Raw genomic sequence first — 23,732 nt, 5'->3', positions numbered from 1 at the left:
GTCAGGTTTTATAAATATGTAAATGTGTTAATATTATTCATAAACACACGCACACACACAGAGTGGTGTTTTATGGTACGTACTTAATGGTGCGTGGCTTTTCAGTTTGTTTTGCTTTGGCACTAATCTTTTAAATCAGTTTTACTGCCATTCGCTTTAAACTGAAATAAAATACATGTATTATAAAAACGTATGTTTTGATAAACCTTAACATATTTATGGACGTCTGTGATTTTCGACATTTCTGTAAATACGGTCAAATCGTTTGTAATATCATGTAACAAGTATACACGTTCATTACACCACATGCTCGTAACTGCTGAAGCTTAGTTGACTGAAATGGTAAGACAGATATTAAACATGAAGCTGGGTGGAGCATGGGAGTGCTACCCTTTTGTTTTATTTATTTATTTTTTTCATGTGGAGAAAGTTTTATCCCTTTCGGCTTAAAGAATTAATGTTGCTGGTGGCGTTTTCATCGCCTCGCGGCTCGTTCTGTCGTCGATGGCCCATTAACTACGCCCGACCCGGTCGATACACAATGTCAGAAAAGCAACAACTCATGTCTAAAAAGGTTAGCCAATTGGTGAATAGCTTACGCCCAGTGTTAAAAAAAATTAGCCTATTGGTTACTATCGTATGTCTGATTTACAAAGTACACAGTAGAGTTGAAGTTTCATTAGTATTCACATACGTCATAGGAAATTACTAAAAATGTCCGAATTTGTATCCAATAAACATTTTGAACACAAACTAAACACAAATTCGCAGAGCTCAATATTTTCAATATTCTTCCTCCCGTTACACTAAACATGCTCATCCTTTCAGCCGTGGGGGTGTTATAATGTAATGCTCAATCCCACTATTCATTGGTAAAAGAGTAACCCAAGATTTGGCGGTGGATGGTGATAACTAGCTGTCTTCCCGTTAGTCTCACGTTGCTAAATTAGTGATGGCGAGCGCAGATAGCTCACGTGTAGCTTTGTGCGAAATTCAGAAAACAAACAAAACCAATCAATATTCTCAAAAATTAACGGGCCATCGTGTTGTTCTGTGAAACATTTTTCTTACACATGTGTGCGAAAATCGGGGATACAAAATCCCACGCTGACCTCAGTGAAGTCTCTTCCCAGTAAGTAACTTTGGCTCGTCGAGTTCCCAGGGACGTTATTGATTTTCCATGATCATTCGTGCATTGTGTGGCCGCTGACTCACAAAAACCGATGACACATAGTTAGTTACACCACGAGCTAAGACCCCGTATTTATTGCTTGCTGTAGCGAACACACGGTGCTTTGAAACCAAAGCATCCATTAACGATTTTTAAATCCATATTGAGCAAGGTATATGCATATAGTATGTAATACTCAGTAATTTTGTTGTACCAGTAAAAAGGTACCTGGTTTCTAGCTTGACACGTTATGGGAAAATAAACGGTGATGTGGATCCACTTGATTATCTGTTTCGTATTAAATTTCTCCAGTTCAATACTTGTGATATATTTAATGAATGAAATCTTAAGACAACTTTCTGTCAAAAGTAGGTGGATTTTAATGTGTTTTTTGTTTACTGTTCTATATTATTTTCATTATATCGTTGCGTATGTGACCAAAAATTAGACGTTGAAGTTCGAAAATATATTGCTGTATTAAGAATAACTATTTAAAGATCTGATCATTTTTAGATATATTTTACGTATCTGCTTTTATTTATTATCTTCCCGTTTTATTAGGATCAGCTACTGTCAGGCCCGACATGGCCAAGTGGTTAAGGTACTCGTCACGGGTTAGAATTCCCATCGCACCAAACATGCCCGCCCTTTCAGCAGTGGGGGCGTTATAAGGCACAGTCAATCCCAGTATTCGTTGGTAAAAGAGTAGCCCAAGAGTTAGCGGTGGGTGATGACAACTAGCTGCCTTCCCTCTAGTCTTACACTGCTAAATTTTGGACGGCTTAACGCATATAGCCCTCGTGTAGCCTTGCGCGAAATTCAAAACAAACAAACAGACCAGCTACTCACTCACAGCTGACTACACAGCGTTAGTGTTTAATTTTGTGTGGGTGGCTGTGAATGTGATCACTGTAACTGCTCCCGACTTATTTTTAGGGTTGTAGCTTCGTGAATCGTGAGTCTTTGCGTGAGAACAGAGATTAAATCGAATAAATGGTGTATTTCCATCGTTGTATAAATTCCATTCTTCTATTTCCACTGTGTTGTTTGTGGTGTAGTTTCAATTATTCCCCCGTTTGTGCGAAATCGTTTGTTTGTTTTTGGCGTAGTTAGTTAAAGTTATGTATATCGTTTCTGTGAATGTATTAATGCTTTTATCTTTATCTTTACAATAAATAACGATTTATAAATTCTTGGGGCGCCCCCTCTATTACAGCGGTATGTCTCTGGATTTATAACGTTAAAATCAAGGGTTCGATTCCCCTCGGTGGGCTCAGCAGATAGCCCGATGTGGCTTTGCTATAAAAAAACAAAAACAAAAAAATTCTAATAAAGTTGTTAAAACAATTCGTAAAAGAATGTGGTTCAACGGCAAGTAGCGTGTTTTGTTGCTTGTTATGTACTTCACATTTTTTGTCAACAATCTGAATTCCTTTAAGCCTAAGGAACTTTTAATAACCTGAAAGAAACTGTAATAAAATTGGAAGGTCTTGAGGTAAAGTGAACAGTTAAAGGCTATTTTTTTATATATTTGGAGGGGGGATTTTGTCAATTGAGAATTTGTTTGTTCAAAGGATAGATTCTAAAGACCCAATACTTTCATTCTTAACCATTGTCGATTACATAAATTACTTTTGACGACTGCGATTAGGCTGTCTATGATATGATACTTATATTTTAATATGGGCCTAAGGAATTGTTTAGTTTTTCTTTTAGAATGCTAAGAATGACATTCTCGTAGACGTAAGTACAATGAAGTTTGTTTGTTTTTTTTACGTACCACATTCATTATTTCAGAGTTTCACATCATGATGTTGGTACACACATGCACAATGAACCAAGCAACAGAATTATCTTAAAATTAAAATATGTAATTTGAGGTCTCCCTATAAAACGTCGTTAATAGCAACAAGAATATTGAAATTAAAAAAAAAAAACAATGCGGTGTTTTCTCGGCAAATAATAACAACTGTAACTATTATTCACAGTATTGTTTGACCTAACGTGATTGTGTATAGTCACAGAAAAGTAAACTTCGTAAGTCACTACCATACAAAAATAAATAAATAAATGGAAATATGGCGTCATTTAAATAATTTTTTGCAATCTTTGTTTAAAATGGTAAATAAATAATAATAATATTGTGGTGAATGACCATAAGATAGTCTGTTAAATTTAAATTCGCATAAGTAAACTGAGTTTTAGCAAACGTGATGAACTGACTTTTTAATAATTTTTTGAGAATCAATTTTGCATGTTTATTAGTATATAATAAAATAGTAAGTATTCGTTTCTGATGTGGATTATTTTTTTAACTTCTAATGTTTAAGCCGTGTAGTGTTCGCAGGGAAACCGTCTGAGATATGTGTACTTAAACACCAACAAAGACGTATAAAGATGCGAAGTGATAGTTGTTACTTCAAAGATTATCCGGGTGTTGCTACACGTTGGAGCTGCTTTTACCTATTGCTGTAACCTAAATATATCGATTGACGAGGCGAGTGTTTGTGTGTGTGTCTGTATGATGTTTGTTGAGAGAAGTGTCGACATGCGAGAGAACAAGTGGATGGGTGATAGCGTGCTCGCTTATTGAAGTTCATTTTCTTGTGTGTGTGCTTTTTTAAGGTTTTAAAATGCGCACTTCTCTTACCAACGAATAGTGAGATTGACCATCACATAATAACACCCCCAAACTTGGCGGTAGGTGGTGATGACTAGCTGCATTTCCCTCTAGCCTTACATTGCTAAATTAGGGACAGCTAGCGCAGATAGCGCTCGTGTAGCTCTGCGCGAAATTTAAAAAACAAACAAATTAACACTTTACGTAAGAACTTGTCTTCACATTGAAAAATATACGTACACTCGTCGATAGTGCTAGAGTAAATCCTATTAAAAACAAACAACTCTGACCCTTAACATTATGTGAATAAAAAAAACAATTACAGTGATAAACTGTAAGGGTTTAACTGTCGTTATGTGTTCGGATAAAGAACTGAAAATGTTTTAACTGTGTTTTGACGCAGTAATATTTGTTTTTTAATAACCCAAACAAATTTCGAAATGGAATCTATCACGAAATCAACCGTGTTTACGAACTATTTATTTCCTCGTATACTTAAGAAATGTTTCTCTTGTGACGTGATACCTCAGTCTCTTGTGCCACTGTTTAATTTACCCGGCTTTGTTAACGTTATCTCTCTGACGGAGATCAATTAATAAGCTTACTGGCTTGCTAAACCAAGCATGGAAGGGTATCGTATACCTGCTTGCAAGAGTGAATTTGCGCAACTGAAAACAGGTCCCCTCTGGGGGAAGGGGGGGATGACATCAAAAGTGCGTGTGTGTGAGAAACCAACATAAGCTCAAGAAAAAAAAAAACGTGTATGTTGAGTATACTAAGTTTCAATACAATAGCCTCCTTCTTGGTGAGAGGCAGGTTTTTGAGCACCCACTAGTTGAAGAAATGTGTTGGCGTTTTTTTTTTTTTTTTTTTTTTTGCTAAAGTAAATGGAGAACAGCAGGGTGTTTTCACACCGCTGTTGTTCAAAGCGTAGGGGGTGGTGAGGAAAATAAAACTCCCATTTATACAGTTATAAGGATCGCGAAACCTTAGCCAAAGGGCATGATGACGGCGTATTTATAGTTTTCTATCACCGTATTGTATACACTTGCATTTTTTTTCTTGTAATAAAATACTTATTAGAGGGAGCATGCAACACAAAAAATTTCATTCATATTCTTCTATAACCAGATACTTGGAATTACATTGGATAATAACAGTCAGAAACATTAAAATAGAAGTAGTATCACTTGAAATTAACTGTATATTTTATAATTAATTTAAATTTTTGCGACATTTTCAGAGCACTTTTGAGCACAACATATTTTTTTGTCTAGTACCTTGCAGATTTTCAATAATAAGCGGAGTGAATAATTATTATTCAAACCACACTACATCTGTCATATCCAATTACCGACGACGCGTTTCACTCAATCCAGAACTCATCAGAGATACAACAAACACAGTAGTGGTCTGAAAATTATAATAGAATCCATTTGTTACAACAATTCATGAAAATCCCTAAAGGACTGAGAAAATAATGGTGGTTTTAAAAATGTAATAGGTGTAATACTAATGTTGTATGCATTATTATACAATATTTCTTTTCAAGAAAAATGTTTAGATTTGTACATCAAAAACTGTAAGATTAATAAAAAAAAAAAGTCATGACATATGTGAAAAAGTAAAACAGTTATAAGAAAGCAAAAAAGTGCATTTTATTATGCCGTACGCAACGCCTTGTGAACTCATAGTACAGCACGGTAATTATTTGTAGCTGTAATTATGCGAGTGTTATAAGTTTGGAGATTAACACCAGTATAACACTTTGGACGCATTATAACGTTGTAGCGCGCACATACAGTGGTGCAAAGTTAAATAGTAACTGAGGAAACCGTTCCAAGATTATAGGAAACCAACGGCAGCTGTATTCTACTTAATTTTTATATATTCATAACTACAAGCAAAAACTTTATTCCTTATGTGAGATAAAATACTTCGTAATTTGAAACGTATTAAGCAGTGAATAAAATTGAGGAGAATCTGAATTTGATAAGTAAAAGCCGTATTTCAGAATGAATAAATATTTTAATTGACGTTTAAAACTGACTTAAAATTGTTGTGTAAGATTAGGATGTTTTAAGTATTAAATATTAATTGACTACCAAGCCATGTTAAATGAATTTTGCAAATCACCTTTTACAAGCTAGTGTTAAGCGGTTCAAACATCAAATACATAAACAGTAAAGCTTAAAAACAACAACTTTGCACGTGCTTGGTAATTGACGGATATCATGCATAGTAATAGAGTAAAACATAACTGGTACTTGAAATTCATTTACGTGAATGACTTGCCAGTTATAAGACACTATTCCTGTTGTATAATTCAATATATTAGTACTTTTTAGTAGCATCATTGTGATTTATAAGCCTTTATACCAACCGTTTAAGGCCCGGCATGGCCAAGTGGTTAAGGCACTCGACTCGTAATCTTAGGGTCGCGGTTTCGAATCCCAGTTACATCAAATACAGTCGCCCTTTCAGCCCTGGGAGCGTTATAATGTGACGGTCAATCCCACTATTTGTTGGTAAGAGAGTAGCTAAAGTGCTGGCGGTGGGTGGTGATGACAAGCTGCCTTCCCTCTAGTTTCACAGTACTAAATTAGGGACGGCTAGCGCAGATATACCTCGTGCAGCTTTGTGCGAAAAAAAACAACAAACGTTTATGACTTTAAACGTCTTTAAATCGGTATATAAAATTAACAATACGATAGTTAAATGTACAGTTATGTAAATATAAATAAAAAATACAGCCATCAGAAGGATAGCCAGAATTAACTTTATTTTTGCTTTGTTCTGATGATTAATGTGGCGTGCTTGTATATGTTTGTTGCATGTTTTATTTTGCACAGAAACCTATTTTTTTCTTGTTTTTTTCGGAACCCTTGACCTTTTTAACTTTAAATCAGTAGGTTTCTTTCCTATTTCAAACGGAAGTGACCTTAGAGGTGTAATTGAAACATACGATTTTAGATGTAGGTCATGCAAAGAGGAAGTGTTTGTAAGACAGGCGGACAAACAACCTCATCACTATATCCCCCAACCTTTTTGGTTGGCAGTAGAGCGGGTGGTTAGAAATAATGTTACCCGATAAAAGTGTGTGTATGTGTATATAGTAATTTTCGAGAAGAATAAGGTAATAAATAAATTGAAAGCTTTGAGGCGTATTATTACGGGGAAGTAATAAATCTCATGTAAGTGGGATAAGTAGTGGAATTAATATACACTTTACAAGTGGCGTTACTAACATGAAGTACGTAACCAGGTTGTAAGTCTGTTAGCTAGGCCTAATTCGGCTACTTATGCAATGATTTATTTCTTTTTAATAGTGTGTTAGATGTATTTAAACATGAGCTGCATCAGTTGCTTACGAAAGATTGCAGTATACATAATTGGTCACAAATGTGAGATTTTATTTGTTTCAACTTTCACGTTAATTTTGTTTGTTATTATTGCCAGAACTGGCAGCTACATATTTCAGTTTAATATTTTTAGTGGGCTATTTAATCGCACCGACATAGCTACATTTGTTACAGTGTTTCTCAAACTCTTTAGGTCATTCCCTTTTTTATTCTGACCCAGCTCGGTTAGCTGGTTGAGGCACTCGACTCCTAATCCAAGAGTCTCGTGTTCGAATCCCCGTGACACCAAACATTCTCGCCCTCTCAGCTGTGGGGGTGTTATAATGTGACGGTGGGTGGTGATGACTAGCTGTCTTCTTTCTAGTCTTACTCTGCTAAATTAGGAACGGCTAGCGCAGATAGTCCTCGTGTAGCTTTGCGCGAAATTCAAAACAAACCTAACCCTTTTTTTCGCTATGATACCCTTTACCTTATCCCATCGCGATCATGCCCCCCCAGAACTGTGTGCCTCACACTTTGAGGATCATTAGTATAGTAGACATCACAGATAATTATTGTTTTATTACACGTGGCATTGCTCATATGTTTCTCTAACATTTGGTTTTTAATACATTGTGGATGGATGAGAGCTAATCATGTAATCTCGTTATATTATTATGTAGAAAGCGGTACCAATTCCTCTTTGTAGCTTTTGTCGGGGAACAGCTGAGAGTAACAGAGAAGGGGTTTCGGAGGAGCTTATCTCGTGCGCCGATTGTGGAAATAGCGGTAAGTTAACCTCCTAAAATAAACAATACATGTAAGTAAGGTTTAAATTGTTTTCGGATACCTATTATTTTGTAATGTGTATATTTTGAATGTTAAATTTTGTCCCACCTTAACTGAATGTTTTAAATTATAAGAGGAATTATAGGAATTAATGGATTTTTATAGGGGGATTATAAAATATTGAAATATAACACAAATGAATGAAACTTGAAGTAAATAATCTTGCTACTCGGCCTTTGATTTCTTTCTATCCTGTAGTTTTATGTATACATGTAATAAATAATACAGACATGTTTAAATATATTTGTGTTAGGTGTATAAATAGTTGAACATGGCTGTATTATTTGGGATCACAATGTATTTGACCCTTTACATTTTGCTTTGAAGGCTTCTGCTTCTTAATGAACTCCATGACACGAGTCATCTTACCCATATTCTAGTAGCGTTTGTGATTCGCACAGTTAGCTTTGAAGTTCTTTAGTTTTTAGTTGTTTTTTTAAGTAACTCTTGTGAAATGTCTGGTACTTTAAGCTACGTAGCTGATCACTGACCGACCTTTTAAGAAGTATTGACTGATCCAGACACATATTAAGTCTATTTTTTAGACACATTCTTAAATTCTGTTTAAATATATTTAAATATTTTTATATTCCATTTTGTAAATGAAAATTGTTAATTAAATTATTGAGACAATAAGATGATAATAAATAACTGAAACTATGATTCAAAACATACATAATGGAAACAATTACAAAAACATAAAGGTACAACACAATGTAGATAACATCTTCCCTAAATTGTTTATCTTGATTTAATGATAGCTTTATAACCATAGGTAAATGTTTTTCTACTTTATCATATTTGCATAAAACAAAAATCACTAACTATAAAAAGCTTATTCCTTTTGTCATATAACGATTAATCCCACTATTCGTTAGCTGTGAGTGTGGCCGTGGGTGGTGTTGATTAGCTGTCTTCCCTATAGTCTATCATTGCCAAATTAAGGACGGCTAGCGCATATAGCCTTCGTGTAGCTTTGCACGAAATTCGGAAACGAAAGCAAACAAATCTCATAAACTAACAAATTATGGGCTGTGTCTTTTGAATTTTCATAACGTTTCTTGTTTAGTTGCTGTCGGTATATATACGATTTTCCGTGTGGCATCTTTGTGATTTTCTTTACTTTTTCAATTGAGCTGTTGATATTTATGGCTTCCAGTACTATTAGGTCGATGTTCGCAGTTATTCCTTAAAGACTGCTTTTAAAACCACACATCTTTCATTGGACAACAAAAACAAATTTGTTTTTGTTAAAATGTACATTGATTTCGAAAGAAGAAAAATCAAAGTAAAAAAATCGATATAAAAGTATATAAAAACAAGACATTGATATTGTTATTTGGATACAAAATGCTTATAAAATATTTCGCGTGTAGTAGTGAGTGATGTGCTATTTATTAGAAAGGGCTATTGTGACACGACGCCAACAATGATACTGTTGTTGACAGCTTTAGAGAAGAAACAAATATGCCCTGTAGCTAAGGAAACGCTTCTTTCTGTATTTAGTGTGTCAGTGATAATTACAGGAAATAAATGATTGCTTTGTTAAGTTTCCGCTTGTCGTAACTACAGTAGTGTGAGTGAGAACCTTGAAAGTCGAAAGAAGAGATCAGTAGTTTGTCGCCCGAGGTACCGAAGAGTTTGAAATTTCTCTCTAGGTAATGTGGTTATATATATATAGACTTGTCTTGTGTACCAGGTTTTTCTCGCGAAACGGGGACGCACCAAGGGCAACAGAAATTAGTGTTCACGTCATGGTTTGCGACTTCCATGCTAAAGTAACAGCAGGCGTCTTACCTGTGGGTGTTCAGGGGATCTTAATATTGCGAGAATTTGTTGAAATATTACCTCTACCTACCACCGTACGTTACTATAACTGAAAACTAGTAAAAAAAAAAAAAAAAAAAGGGGGAAACCATTGCCGAATGATTAAAGAAAATTGTGTAACTTAACTAAAGCGAATTTGTATTTATCTTCACATATTTTATCAGTATCGATGTAAGTCTGTAACCACCACATTTTTTAGTAAAAACTACGTAGAAAAATGAAATGTTATTGTAAACCAAAATACATGTACACCACTCTGAGGCTTAAACATTCACTGTATTGTAGGTCAAGATATAGAAAAGAATGCGGATATTATAACAAACGTTTTCAACTTTTTCGACTGCACGAAAGATGAAAGATATATGTTAATAATGAATGTTTATTTTTCTTTATATTTTAAGACCAAATGGCTAATGTAGTGTTAAAATGCCAAAAGAATATTTATTAATTAATATTTATTCATCGCTTAAAACTTTTACAAACGTTATAGATCCAGTGTTTTTTTTAAATAGGCTTATTTGTAGTAAAATATAATAAGCCTTAGTAGGCCCAATACATAAACGTAACATAAGGCTCGACTGAAACACTGTTTGGTAAATTTTATTGTTTTTGTCTGCAGCTCAATGTCATAAAACTTCTGAATTTAACTACTTCGCTGCCATATCACCAAAGTTATCTAAAGAATAAAAACAAATCATAAATATTGAGCATTGGATATAAACTCCATAGTTGGCCTAAATAACAATTAGGTAACAGTTTTGTTGCTAAGTGAGGATGTACATTGTTGAGCACTACCCAAAACAGGAGCGTAAAACCTTCTCGAGTGACAAAGGGAATAAGCCTTTTTAATTAGTGATTTTTGTGTATATTTTTTGTTTTATGTAAATATGATAATATAGAAAATCCTTTTTAATAATAGCTTTACAACCATAGTTGAACATAAACGGTTTAGGGAAGATGTTCTGTACAGTGTGTGTAAAATATAATTTATGTTTTATATTAATATTCAAGTTGTACCTTTGTTTTTTAATTGTCTCCTTTATGTATATTTTGATTCATTGTTCCACAGTAATTTATCATTGCCATCTTATTGTGTCAGTGATTCAGTTAACAATTTCCATTTCAAAAATGGAATACCAAAATATTTAAACTACTCATTTATAAATAGAATTCAAGAATGTGCCTAAGAAATAGACTCAATCTGTGTCTGTTAGAGTAATCTGTCTACTAATAATTTATTTTACTTAAGATTTAGACCAGTTACTAGTATGCCAAGTTTTTGTGACACATTTTTTTTAAATTGTTTCCCACATGAAGTTTTTGTTTTATTGTTGTGATTAAAAAAAAAAAACATTATTTATATGAATAATTTGTTTCAGGACACCCAAACTGTCTGAAATATTCTCCAGAACTGACAGCACGTGTACTGAACACCAGGTGGCAGTGTATTGAATGTAAAACTTGTAAAGTGTGTGGAAGTAGAAATCAAGCAGTAAGTAATAGGACAAGAAATAATCTTTATTTTTATATATTTCATGTTATTTATAATAAACCCTCAGCTATCTATTCTAAACAGCAAATATTTTTCTTGTTATGTTAATATTAGACCAAAAATTAGGATCAGTTGGGTAATGAACTAATTAAATATAATGTTCTTACTTATAAAAGTTGTTTCTTTAGTTTGGTATCCTTGCTGTTAAACAATTAACAGTATTTCCATTAATTGTTATGGGTTTAATATGAAGATTTCTCGTGCCGTTAAAAAATTCTATTTCATAATCTGGGCAAGATTTTATCATTAGCAATATGTTATCTTGAATAAAGTGTCAAATCTTTAATCAATATTAACATGACATATTAATCAGATTTTATTATTGTAATGTGGAAATGATTTTAATTATTATTAAAATCTATCCTAAACTCTATAATGTTGTTATTATTACTTCTTTATTGAAATTAACATTGCAGTAATGGAAGCATCTTATATCTGCTTTTTACATACTAAATTGTAAACCTTACTTGTATAGTATGTAATACTAAAGTTCTCCATACATGTTTATATTGGAGATACTTTGTTCAATGTAATAAAAGATGTTTGAATAAAATAGCTAAAAACAAAACTCAAAAATGGAATTATAGATATAATTTTTATAATTGTGTTGGTTTTATTTTCACTTAAAGAACAACTAAGAAAACATTGTTACATGCAGTATCTTAAATTTTTTTGTGGTTCGTATTGATATATATGTATAACATTATTTTTGTAAGTAAGTGCTTGGAAGTAAAATAAATATTCTAGTGAAAGGCTTAATTCTAGTTTATTTAATAACTTTTCTAGGAAGACTTGTTGTTTTGTGACTCCTGTGATCAAGGTTTTCACATGGGATGTTTGAAACCACCACTGACAAAGATGCCAAAAGGTATTTCTGTTTTATTTATTTAACCCTCTCTGCATGTTTCATCATGTTTTAGTGCATGTTTATCATGTTTTAGACACACATCTTAGGTGTGTGTAAGTGGCATCTGTACTACTTTAATGAAGATGTCAGATGCAAAAACACTGGGATCTGCTAGTTATAAAAGTTTATCTGTTAACAATACAATGGGTAAATTAAATTCAACAGGAGTTTTAATTTTTCGTATGCTTCAAGAAACCTGCAAAAGATGCATTTTACTTCTATATGTGTGGGTAAAATGTCAAAGTGTGCATGTTCTAACATTATACAGTTTGCCATTCAACATGGTATTATGCATTTAATGTGAGAGTTTCATGTTACCCTACAGATACATATCTGTATACTGGGATACTGAAAAAGAAATGTGTGTAGTTTAGGAGGTTGATGTTGACATCTCTTTAGTATAAAACCTTTAGTAACACATCTAATTTTTCTCTGTACAAGTAATTTTATGCTGTTGATTGAGTAAAAGCTTCTCACACTTTGCATGCTAAAGTACCATGCTTCTTAATTTAAAACTATAATCTTGAATACAACTGAAATGGACAATATCTATCTCTGTACCATTAATGGCTTTGTGTTTCTCAAAGGTTCAGAAGAATTTTAATCAACTTTAAAATGAATTATGGACTGAAATTTCCATGAAAACCAAGCTTGAGCCACATAGTGCTATCATTGTTACTTGTTCATTATTTCCAAAAGAAATAATTGGATAATGAGCATTCATTAACAAGTATTTTAACACAAATGTGTCTTTTAATGGTTTAGTATATGGTAATGTTGCTTGTTCTGTTTAACTTTTTTTTATTAGGCTCTTGGAGTTGTGAACCTTGTTTAGATGAACATCACTCTAAGAACAGAGGAGGACGAATGTTAATCAATGAAGTGGCAGCTAATGTGAAGCAGCGCTACAAAAAACAAAGCAGTAGTAAGATTAAAGCACGGAAAACAATGCATGGGTAAGTGCTTACTGTGTTTACAGTTGTTAGATTTACACGTTTGAGTTGCAGGAAAAGTTTTTGACAGTAGCTTATGTTTGGCAAAGGCTTTTATACTTCTCTGCTATTCAACCAGAATCCTACTAGAAGTTTGACTTGAGACAGAAAAAGCTGCTACTTCAAAGTTATATATACCATTATGGCAGCAGAAAATCTCCTACTAGGTGTAAGATTTTATTACAAATTGTCAAGAAAATAATTGATATCATTAACTTTAATTAAGGTGCTTTTCTCTGGAAATTATGCACTTTTTTTTTATCTTGATGTTCTGAAAAACAAATGGCTGGGACTGTTGGATACCAGTTATATTACTTATTAACAGTTCTGATGTGATTAGGTTTAAAGATTTTTTAAAATTATTTCACAACATCTTTCTCTGTTTGTTTTCTTATAAATAATAAGAAAAACACATTTTTAGGCTTTTGTGAGACAAGTGTGTAATACTTCATTTTAATATAGATGCTGAATATTTAGAACATGTAACACCCTTTCATATATTTTATTGTATAAGAATAAAAAAAAATAGCTAAATGTTTTTACAACAATCCAGAAATGCATATTACTGTAAGATTTATGTTAGCTTTTGCTTATAACTATTTATTTCTGGTATTATGGAAGTTAAATATTCATGTTTGTTTAGTTACATTTTTATAAAGAATTGTTTAAAACAGAAACTTAGAGTTTGAATTTAGTTATGATAAATGATGATTTCTGTGAGTGATCTTAGAGTTTTACTAAACTGCTTGTAGTACAGTTCCAAAAATAAGGACTACACTTAGTGAAAATAATCTGTATTCATTAGCATTGTTTGTTGCTATTAGTAAACTTAAAAATACAGGATTTTGAGTGTAATTGTAGTGTGTTAAATACTTAGTCCTGTATTAAAACAACACGTGTAAATTAGAGTCTACTTGAAACTGTTGTTAAATATCTAAACATATGAACTAAGTCTGTCTGGAATATATGTCAGAATCTGTGAAGTTTTTAAAGGAAGGCTCTTATTTGAACAACATGAAATGCAAAAACAATTTAAAATAGTTAGTACATCTAAAGTGTGCTTATTTCTTCTGAATATGACAAGCATTCAAAATTTAACTGCAATTACATAACAACCACATTAAAAACATGTTTTTTTGTAGGTTTGTTTTGTACGAAACGCATGGACTTTTGAGGTGAATCCACTGACATTGTAGTCAGTATCTTATCATACTGGTGCAGAGATGCTATCCATTACGATTTGAGCGTAATCATTACGATTTTGGTGTATACATTACGACTATATGCTCATACAGACAAATATTACGACTTGTTGCAACTCTCAAATTGTTATATATTATATAGGCCTATACAATAAAGTGATAAATTGTTCCCCCACTGCTTGAAAGGGGTGAAAAGAAAATTTCTAGTGAGATAGAAATAAATTTTGATAATAAATAAAAGACATAGTCCAAATGGCTACTTACAGTAATCATGTTTGTGCTTGAAATAATAAAAAAAATATTTGTATCTCCGACATCTACCAATAGTTTGAGTGCAGTGCTTCTCCATACTGGGTACGTGGGGGAATCCATAGTTACGTCATCAGTGCTTGTCAGCCAATCAGCGCTCGCGTAGATGGGTATTTCTTGTTTTCTAAGCGGCATAGAAACACAAATGCGATCGTTCACAAGATGGAAAAAAGAGGCCTTGTTCACCAGATTGTCTTGTTTCTGGCAAATCTAAAAGGACTAAAACTGTGAATCAAAAATTCAGGAAAGAGTATAGTGCAAAATATCCGGTCATTGCATTAAATGTCAGTGACAGTCATGCATTTTGTACAGTTTGTCACATCGATTTTTCTGTGGCGCGTGGCAGGATAAACGATTGTTCTAGACATACAAAATCAGTGTCTCGCCAACAAAAGGCTGAGGCGAAAACAGAAACGATGCAGATAACAACATTTATGAGTAAGAATTCAGAATATGAAACCATAAATGCAGAAGTGGTGTTCATGCAATTCGTCATTGCTCATAATTTACCCCTAGCTGTAGCCGATCATGCAGGACATCTATTCAGAAAAATGTTCCCAGACTTTGATATAGTGAAAAAATATGGCTGTGCTAGAACCAAAACTACAGCCATTGTACAAATGTTGGGTTCTGAAGATGACAAAACGATTTCAAGCATACTTACTAACATTATTTACAGTTCAGCCACAGATGGATCCACAGACATGGATGACTCAAAACTGTATCCAGTGGTTGTACGCTATCTTGACCCTTGCTTGGAAAAATTGTTTGTTCTCTTTTGACAATGGTGAAATGGAAAGAAGCTTCAACAAGAGAGAATATTTTCAAGCTTTTGGAACACAAACTGACAAGAAGGAAAATTCCATGGAAAAGCTGTCTTAGTTTTTCTTCAGACAATGCCTCAGTTATGTCTGGTATAAGTAAAGGTGTGATGGGACACATCTCAAGACGACAGCCTAGCATTTACTTCATGGGCTATGTCTGTCACCTCATGAATATTGCTGCCCATAAAGCTTCCAGAGAACTGCCCTGCCCAGTTTCTGATATATTGATAGATATCTACTATTTTCTGGACAAAATTGCTAGCAGAAAACAACATTTCAAAGAGTTTCAAGAATTGTATGACAAAGAAACAAGAAAAATTCAACAACTTGTTAACACAAGATGGCTATCACTTGGGGTGTGCCTTAACAGAATATTGGACATGTGGAAGCCAATAAAGAAGTATTTTCAATGTGAAAAGGAAAAACTAGATTCAAAAGGATCTAAACATGCAGCTCAGTCAGGCAGCAAGACTTTAACAGTCAGGATATCCTCTCAGCCACACAGGGAGACAGTCAAGATATCCTCTCAGCCACACAGGGACACAGTCAAGACACCCTCCCAGCCACACAGGGACACAAAACAACAGTCTTCAAAAGCAGACAAAGAAACATTTGATATAGCTCAATATATGCTTAGACAGTCTGACCTTGAACTAAAGAAGATGCAATCAATGAAAAAAAGAAGAAAATGAAAGCTAGCAGGAAGTAACCAAGAAAAGTTATGCGCAGAGCAAGTTAGAAAAGTTAACAGTTTTCTTGGACAACAAAATGAACTTGTTACTTTGTCTTTTTCTTCAGTCTGCAATTCCTTTATTTGAGCAAGCCAATTTGAAATTGCAAAGAGAAGAACCTTGCATACACATTATGCATAGAACTCTGATTACACAAGTTAAAAATATACTTGTCAGATACATCAAGCCAGAATATCTTGAAGGCAACATCACTGAACTTGACTACAACAATGAATCCTTACACAAATGTGATGAGGCAGTTTCTATTGGAAATGCTGCCAAGGAATACATTGTTAAATATGAAAAGGACCTGGACCTGATCAACTTCTACACCACTGTCAAGAAACACTAAATGATGAACTTCTGATTCACACAGAGGTTGCTGATCCAAAACTTAAAATTAGCAAAGATTTCTCTTCTCTGTGCTTCTTCACAGACAGGTGTCCTGTTTTTGTCAATACACATGAGCACGAGATTATTGACAAGTTGGAAGGACAATATTTGAACTATTAAATTGATACTTTCTCAGAAACTGTCCTTCAGTTGAATGTTGGCAAGTTTCGGGTTCAGCTGTCTACAGTTAAGGATGGAAATGGCAACCAGAAGTATGACATTCTGTGTAGGGTTATGCTTGGAATTCTTACAATCTTCCATTCTAATGCTGACAGTGAAAGGATATTTAGTTTAGTGACTAAAAACAAAAACAGGTTCAGACCAAACTTGGGCACCTCAGTTTTCAGCAGTATTATAACACACAAGATGTGTATGCAGTCAAATGGACAATGTTGTTATAACTCCCAACCTTCCAGAGACATTCTCATGAAAGCAAAGGCTGCAAAACTATTACAATAATTGTCATAAACATGATATAAACTAGTCCTTACACAAATGCTTTTTCTGCTTACTGTTTGTGCATGTTCAGTGTTGTTTTACCAGTATGTTTGTTACTCTGAACTAAATAAAAGACATAATTTTAAAAGAATTTTTTTTTATTTATTTTTTGAAATACGCAAAACATAGTCATAAATGAGCAGTCTATAGCAGTAGTAAACAACAATAGATATAATAATAATAAACAACTTAGAGACATTGGTCAGGCCTAGTAGCCACAAATGATAAAGGGTTCTGTCTACAATTATTATGCTCAGTCATTTGAAATAGTTGTCATCTCTGCTGGTGTTTAAAAAAATTTGCAAAATTGCTGAAACATAACTGAATGGACAACAATCACCTGAAGATGAAAGATGGAAGACATTCAAAGTGTCATCCTCTTCTTGTATTTCTATAATGGTTGCTGTCCATTCATCTAAGTTTCATCATGAATAATCTGTCTGAACATTTTATCAGAGTGCAAAATTATTGTTTAGGAATTTCAGTTTTATTTATTCATCTTCCCCTTCCTCCTAGGGCTAATCTTTCTTCAGACTGTGATTTACACAAACCTTTAAATGAAAGGCATATGAAACTCAAAAGGTAAGAAAAAATAATAATCATTTGTACAATTTATATTGTTAAAACATCAGAACTTTTAATTGTTACTGTTGATTATGTGTTACATTTTCTGGTGTCCAGGATACACCACTTTGCTCCTCTATATTCACCTGTTATTGAGTGCTTCCAAGCATTAAAAATGCTTTGCTTGAATAATATAAACTTTCATTAGTTAACATCCTACCAGTGTGTCAGTGATAAGCTCATGGCTTTACTCTCTAAAATTTGCAGTTTGATACACCAAGATGGACAGTGCACAGATAGTTCACTGTGTAACTTTGTGCTAAAAAAACAAACAAAAAATCGTTAGTTGAATATAAATAGATCAAGAGAATTATTGAAAAGTTGATTTCTGTAACACTTTCTTACTCAGTTTATAAACAACCTAAACTGTTGGTATTCATTATATAGTTTCTAATATAGTTAGTTGTGTTATTTTGGTTTCAAAGTGCACAATAAATTATCCGGTTGCTTTTTGTGACTGTACATATTTTTATATACACTTTGGAGTTTTAGATAACTTTTGTGCAGTTTTATATTTAAAAACTGTGAACACAAAAACATTATTGTTTTTTGGTAGAATTCAAACTTTCTTAGAAATGTTTTATTGGAAACTTACACAAAGTAATTATTTTGCATTGAGTGCTTAATGTCCATTAACGTTAGCAAGTGCAGAAAATTGTGTTTCTACATTATGAAATGCAATTTTTTTAGAAAAATCTGTCTGATTATGCAACTAATACTAAAAACAAAAATTATTCAATTTGAAAAATTTTAGTATTTGTTTCAGATGTAATTGTGAAATACTTTTAACGAAAGTAATCAATAAACTTAATCAAGATACTTGATTTGTGAAGTTACTCCCCTCATTAGGTTAGGAGGTGGAACATATACATCTGTTCATTGTACTCTCAGTTGGTTTTCTTTTTTCTAGCTCGGAAAACTCCAAAAAACTATTTGTGTTTAATTGTGGCCATAACCATAAATTTCAATTAACTGCACACTATGCTTAGTGGTTAAATACATACCCCAAGTCAAGCATAATTCAAAAAACTTAATCTGTGCTTTCTTTAGAATGTAAAATATCAAGTCATAGAATGATTGATTGTATGTGATTTCATCTGTTTTGAACATTTCTTTTATTTCTAACAACTTTATTAACATCAGTCTGCACGTACAGTTGTACGTAATTCAGATGGTACGAGTTTAGAAAAACAAAGCTTAATTCATATTACCTGTTCAGTCATTAGCATTTAAACGATGTTATTTTCTAATGGAAGATACAAAATTAATGTTAATGTGATGTAAATTAATCCACTATTTTCATTTAGTATCTTTCAAATCATTATTCTGTTTAGATGTGATGATATTATTGTTACATGTACTTATATTTTTACTAAGTGCAAATGTAAGAAGAAAACTACTAGAAGTTCTGTTGATGTATCACAGATATTATAAAGTGAAAACAGAAAGCTTTTATACAACTTTGCTGGAATGAAGAAGACATTTGTAATTTTTTAACAGTAGAATGTGATGGTGTTAAGTGGTCTGAATGTTCACTAACATAATTTTGTAAGAACCCATAAAGTGAAAACAATGACACCATTAAATAGCTTTTATGATACTTTGCACGGACAACTGTTATTGTAAACAACTATTTGTTCTGTGTTGTAATAGCATGGAGCAAAGCAAAATTTAGAGTAGGTTAATTTTTCAAATTCCTTTTTTCACACATTATTACAAATATTGATTTAAATTTAATGTGAAACACATTTTGCATTTAATTGCTACCAGTGCTCTAATTTTCATGGGTCTAAAGTTCCAACCATTTTCATTTTTACAATAAATGGGTAATAAGTGATTAATTCAATGATGGTAACTCAGAATATTAAATATACATTTGAGTTTAATTGCAGTGTTGTGTTAAAAATAGTACTGTATTTTGATGTAATGAAAAATGTGTTTCATATATTTGTTCAATTTTGAATTTTGAGTAAAACTATTTGTACATAGCTGCTATCGGCAACAAATATAGTTATGAATTGAAAAACAAAGAAAATGTAACATTATTAAACACAAAGGTATTCTAAGCTAAGTTGCATTTAAATTTAAATTCCTCTCCCTATAAGGAATGAATTGTTGCAAGGTTAAACTGACTCAGTGTAGTGAATTATCATTTTTGCTTTTTTTTCCATTGGAGCAGCCGTATTGAGATTATTCTGGAAATGCGTTGAATTTAAAAAAGTGGTAAAATTCTGTTTATAGTCTTTAATGTTCAGGAACCCTCAATAACATTACTGAATGCTAAAATAAATTAGGCTTAATATAATGTGAACATAAAAATAACATTAATTATTATTCTTGAACCTAAGTACTTTGAAATCAAAATAACTTCATATAAAAAATTGAGTTTAAACTGAACTATATGTGGAATTTAGTTATAAAAAAAACATTATATACTTTCATTAATAAAAATTGTATCCAAATTATCAAAGGGCAGGTCAGGATTTTTATGTTTCAGTGGTCCAAATTGATGATGTTGAGCCTGTTTGAAAAGTTTCCTGGACAGGTGGCAAAATCTTAAGTCACCTTAAAATGTTTAGATAAATTTGTATTGTTTTTGTGTGTGTATGTTTTTTGTTGTTTTTTTTTTCATATGTGTGTATTTTGTATTGTACAGATTTAAAAATGCTGACAATTTAGAAATTTATAAAGTTTTATTTTGTTTGTTTACACAGGAAGAGATCAGGAAGTCAATTGTCAAAACAAAGCAGAATAAGAAGGACAAAGAAAAATATTACATCGCAAGTAGGGCAAGTTGATAAAAATAGAATAACTGTACCATCAACATTTTCACATTCTAATCTTGCTGAAGAAGGAACTTTAGAACACAAGCTGGAATTGTTGGAAGATCAGTCTCAAGCTATCATTCCTGGTTTATTTGAAACATTCTCACTCTCAAACAAAACCAAAGGATTGATTGATGGACTGACAAAGTTTTTCACCCCGACAAATAAGCGTAAATCCCGGGTTGCTTTGAGCTCCTTAGCAACGCCACTTACCTCGGTTGTATCTGATATAAGGCAAGGAGTAAGTGGTGATTTTAATTCTTCTGAGGAATTGCAGCTGAGTGAGGGTGGGGAAAACATGGAATCCAAACAATTAACTGAATGCACGGTCAGTTTAACAGAATCGTCATGCATCCATCAAACTTCTATTTTCAACACATCATCATTATTCTTCAAATCAAACTGTTCATCTTCATCTTGTATTGCATCTACTCATTCACATACATCTGTTCTTAAAACTTCTTCCCTCAGAGCTACAAGCACTGGACAGGGAAAGGGTTTGTTTGATGGTCTTTCACATCTTTACAAAGCTAGTGATACTCATGAGTGTGCAAAAATTGATGGATTTGCCCTTAACAAAAGAAAAAGACACAAAAGTTTGATAGAAGATGAAGTAGAATCTCGGAAACTGGCTAATGCCACAACAGAGGAGACTGTAGAAATTGATGAAGAGAATAATCAGCCACATGAGTTTTACCACATGCAACAGGTTTCTAGGGGGTCTGATGACTCAATATTGCCCACTAACAGCTTCACAAACTGCACAGCAGTCAGGGTGGATGCCCTCATCATCTGTAGTTTCTGATGCTCTCAAACTTACTTGTACAAGAGTAACATATTCACAGACATCACTGACCTCTACATTATATACAACACAAGACAAAACCTTTACATCATCATCATATTCTGTGTCTCGTGATAACCAAACCTCAAAGAGTGTTGCCTCCTCTCAAGAAGAAAGAGAATGTGATTCATTAACTCCATCATCATCAAAGAAAAGGAACAACAGGAAATTTTCAAGTAAATTCTTCTCCTTTGTAATATGCTAAATAAGAGTACTATATTTTAAAGAAAGTTGTACTTAATTTTACAACTGTAATAAGAGTTTTTGGTTGTTTCTTTTTGTGACCTGTTTTTTTGGAGGGATTGCACACTACTTATTATAAAGTAGCTCGATTTTTTTTTTTTTTTTGCATAATTTTTTCATTTTGGTTAGATTTTTTTAAGCCACACTACACTTCACAAATAGAAGCTCATGTTGAAAGTAATTTGCCAATAAAAATAAGGGAGGTGAGAAATGATTGCAAGGTATAAATATTTCATTGTGTGAAGGGTTGAGGGCCTAACACTGTAATTAAATATTGTGTCTTGTTAGAAAACAGTTATCAGTATTGGTTTACAAAAATATAGTAACTTTATTAAGCTGAAAACCTATTTTATATTAGTTAAACCTTTCTTTAGATCATTAACATTAGATGTGTAAAAGTGATGTATGTTCCATTATATGTTTGCAATGTGGAGTCTTCCTGAAAGTGACATCAAGCAGTTAATGCTTTTCTAAAGAAGTAGCTAATCTTAAGAGGCTTAGCATAAGTATAATATAAATTTTGAAAGTAAAAGGAACATACAGGATAACTTTTCCCAAGCCAGTTCTGGGAAAAGTAAGGCACTTATGTAACAATATTTGGTTCTTTTAATGAATTGAATCCTGAAATGGTCATACCCCAGAACAGCAGAGGATTGAAGTATTACTCTGCTAAACTGTCATTTCTGAATTCCATTTGGGTATTTGTCAAAAATTACATACACTGTAATTTTGCAGTTGAAATATAATCATTGAGAAATATAATCATTTGGCATTGGAACCAAAGGAAAAAATTTCACAAAATAAGTTGATTTGGTCTTTTTTAAAACAGTTAATTCAGCCTTGGTCTAGTTGATACGCATTTTAGGTCATAAAATTTATAACAAAAAATAGTGTTACTATTAAATGTCAGATTATAAAAACAAGTAGTTAGGAGTGCGTTTTCTTATAGTAAAGCCACATCAGGCTATCTGCTGAGTCCACCAAGAGGAATAGAACCCCTGATTTTAGCATTGTAAATCTGTAGGTTTACCTCTGTACCAGCGGGAGACAGTTTAGAGATCATGACACATTTTTCTCTCAGTAGTTTATTATCTAAATCAGGGGTTCCCAACCTTTTGGCACTCGCAACATGAAAATGTAATTGATGAAATAAAATTAATGTTATCCCAAGCTACTTCTAATAAGGCTACGCGACTCCCCTGCCAAGGCTTTGCGACCCCTTGGGGGGTCGCGACCCACCGGTTGGGAACCCCTGATCTAAATAATACTGTTGAAATTTGTATAGTCACTCATTAATGTGTGTTTGTAAGCAGTATTTGTCTTTCAATGTGTTAATGGTATGTTTACAAACTTCCTGAGCTAAAACCCAGGGCTTGATACCCTGTGGTGAACACAACAGATAGCTCAATAGGTCTTTGTACTAAAACAAACATGAAAAGAGTATTCTATAACATGAATAAATAAATAAATATTTATTTCTGTAGATTGAAGGTTGTTTAGGTTTGTGCTTGTAGGTTTATAAAGATTTGGTTTGTGTAGTATTCTTAATTCTAACCTAGAGGTTAAACTGTATAAATCAGTACTTACTATATTAGATGTTTTAAAAAAATGAACTGGTAACAGTGGCAAAACATTCTTATTTGTAGATTTTTGAAAACTCAATTTTTATAGATTGAGTTTATTTGATGAAACTTGATAACTCAGTTGCTTATTAATAAATTACAAAAGCTATCACTCTTGCAGGTTGTGACAAGGTAAAATAGAAGTTTGTGCAGGGAATTAATATTTTACCAATCCAGTGCAGCATCCTATTTACTGATTGTTCTGTCTGAGTTGCCATGGTAATGACATATTTTTTGTGACCACATTAGGCAGTTTAGCTGTAAGTTTTGGGTTGTTTGAAACAGGCGAAACAACAAAAGGGGATGTTAATAAATTGAAAAAATTAATAATTTTATAGAAAAGGGTAATTGCTTGGAA

The 23,732-nt window shown here is 32.9% G+C and overlaps 1 protein-coding gene across 1 annotated transcript in view; it reads left to right on the top strand.

Moving 5' to 3' along the window:
* Positions 1-23,732, top strand: part of LOC143233960 (uncharacterized) — a 79,581-nt gene that overhangs the window by 24,393 nt on the left and 31,456 nt on the right. The window contains 7 exon segments of the mRNA XM_076470895.1: positions 7,816-7,921; positions 11,188-11,300; positions 12,147-12,228; positions 13,076-13,223; positions 17,733-17,798; positions 20,555-21,380; positions 21,382-21,685. Of these exon segments, the coding sequence (XP_076327010.1) occupies positions 7,816-7,921; positions 11,188-11,300; positions 12,147-12,228; positions 13,076-13,223; positions 17,733-17,798; positions 20,555-21,380; positions 21,382-21,685 (1,645 nt within the window).

Source organism: Tachypleus tridentatus, chromosome 12 (genome assembly GCF_004210375.1).
Source record: "Tachypleus tridentatus isolate NWPU-2018 chromosome 12, ASM421037v1, whole genome shotgun sequence".
Classification (NCBI taxonomy): Eukaryota; Metazoa; Arthropoda; class Merostomata; order Xiphosura; family Limulidae; genus Tachypleus; species Tachypleus tridentatus.
The sequence above is the reverse complement of the archived record's forward strand: the minus strand, read 5'-3'. Positions and strand labels throughout refer to the sequence as shown.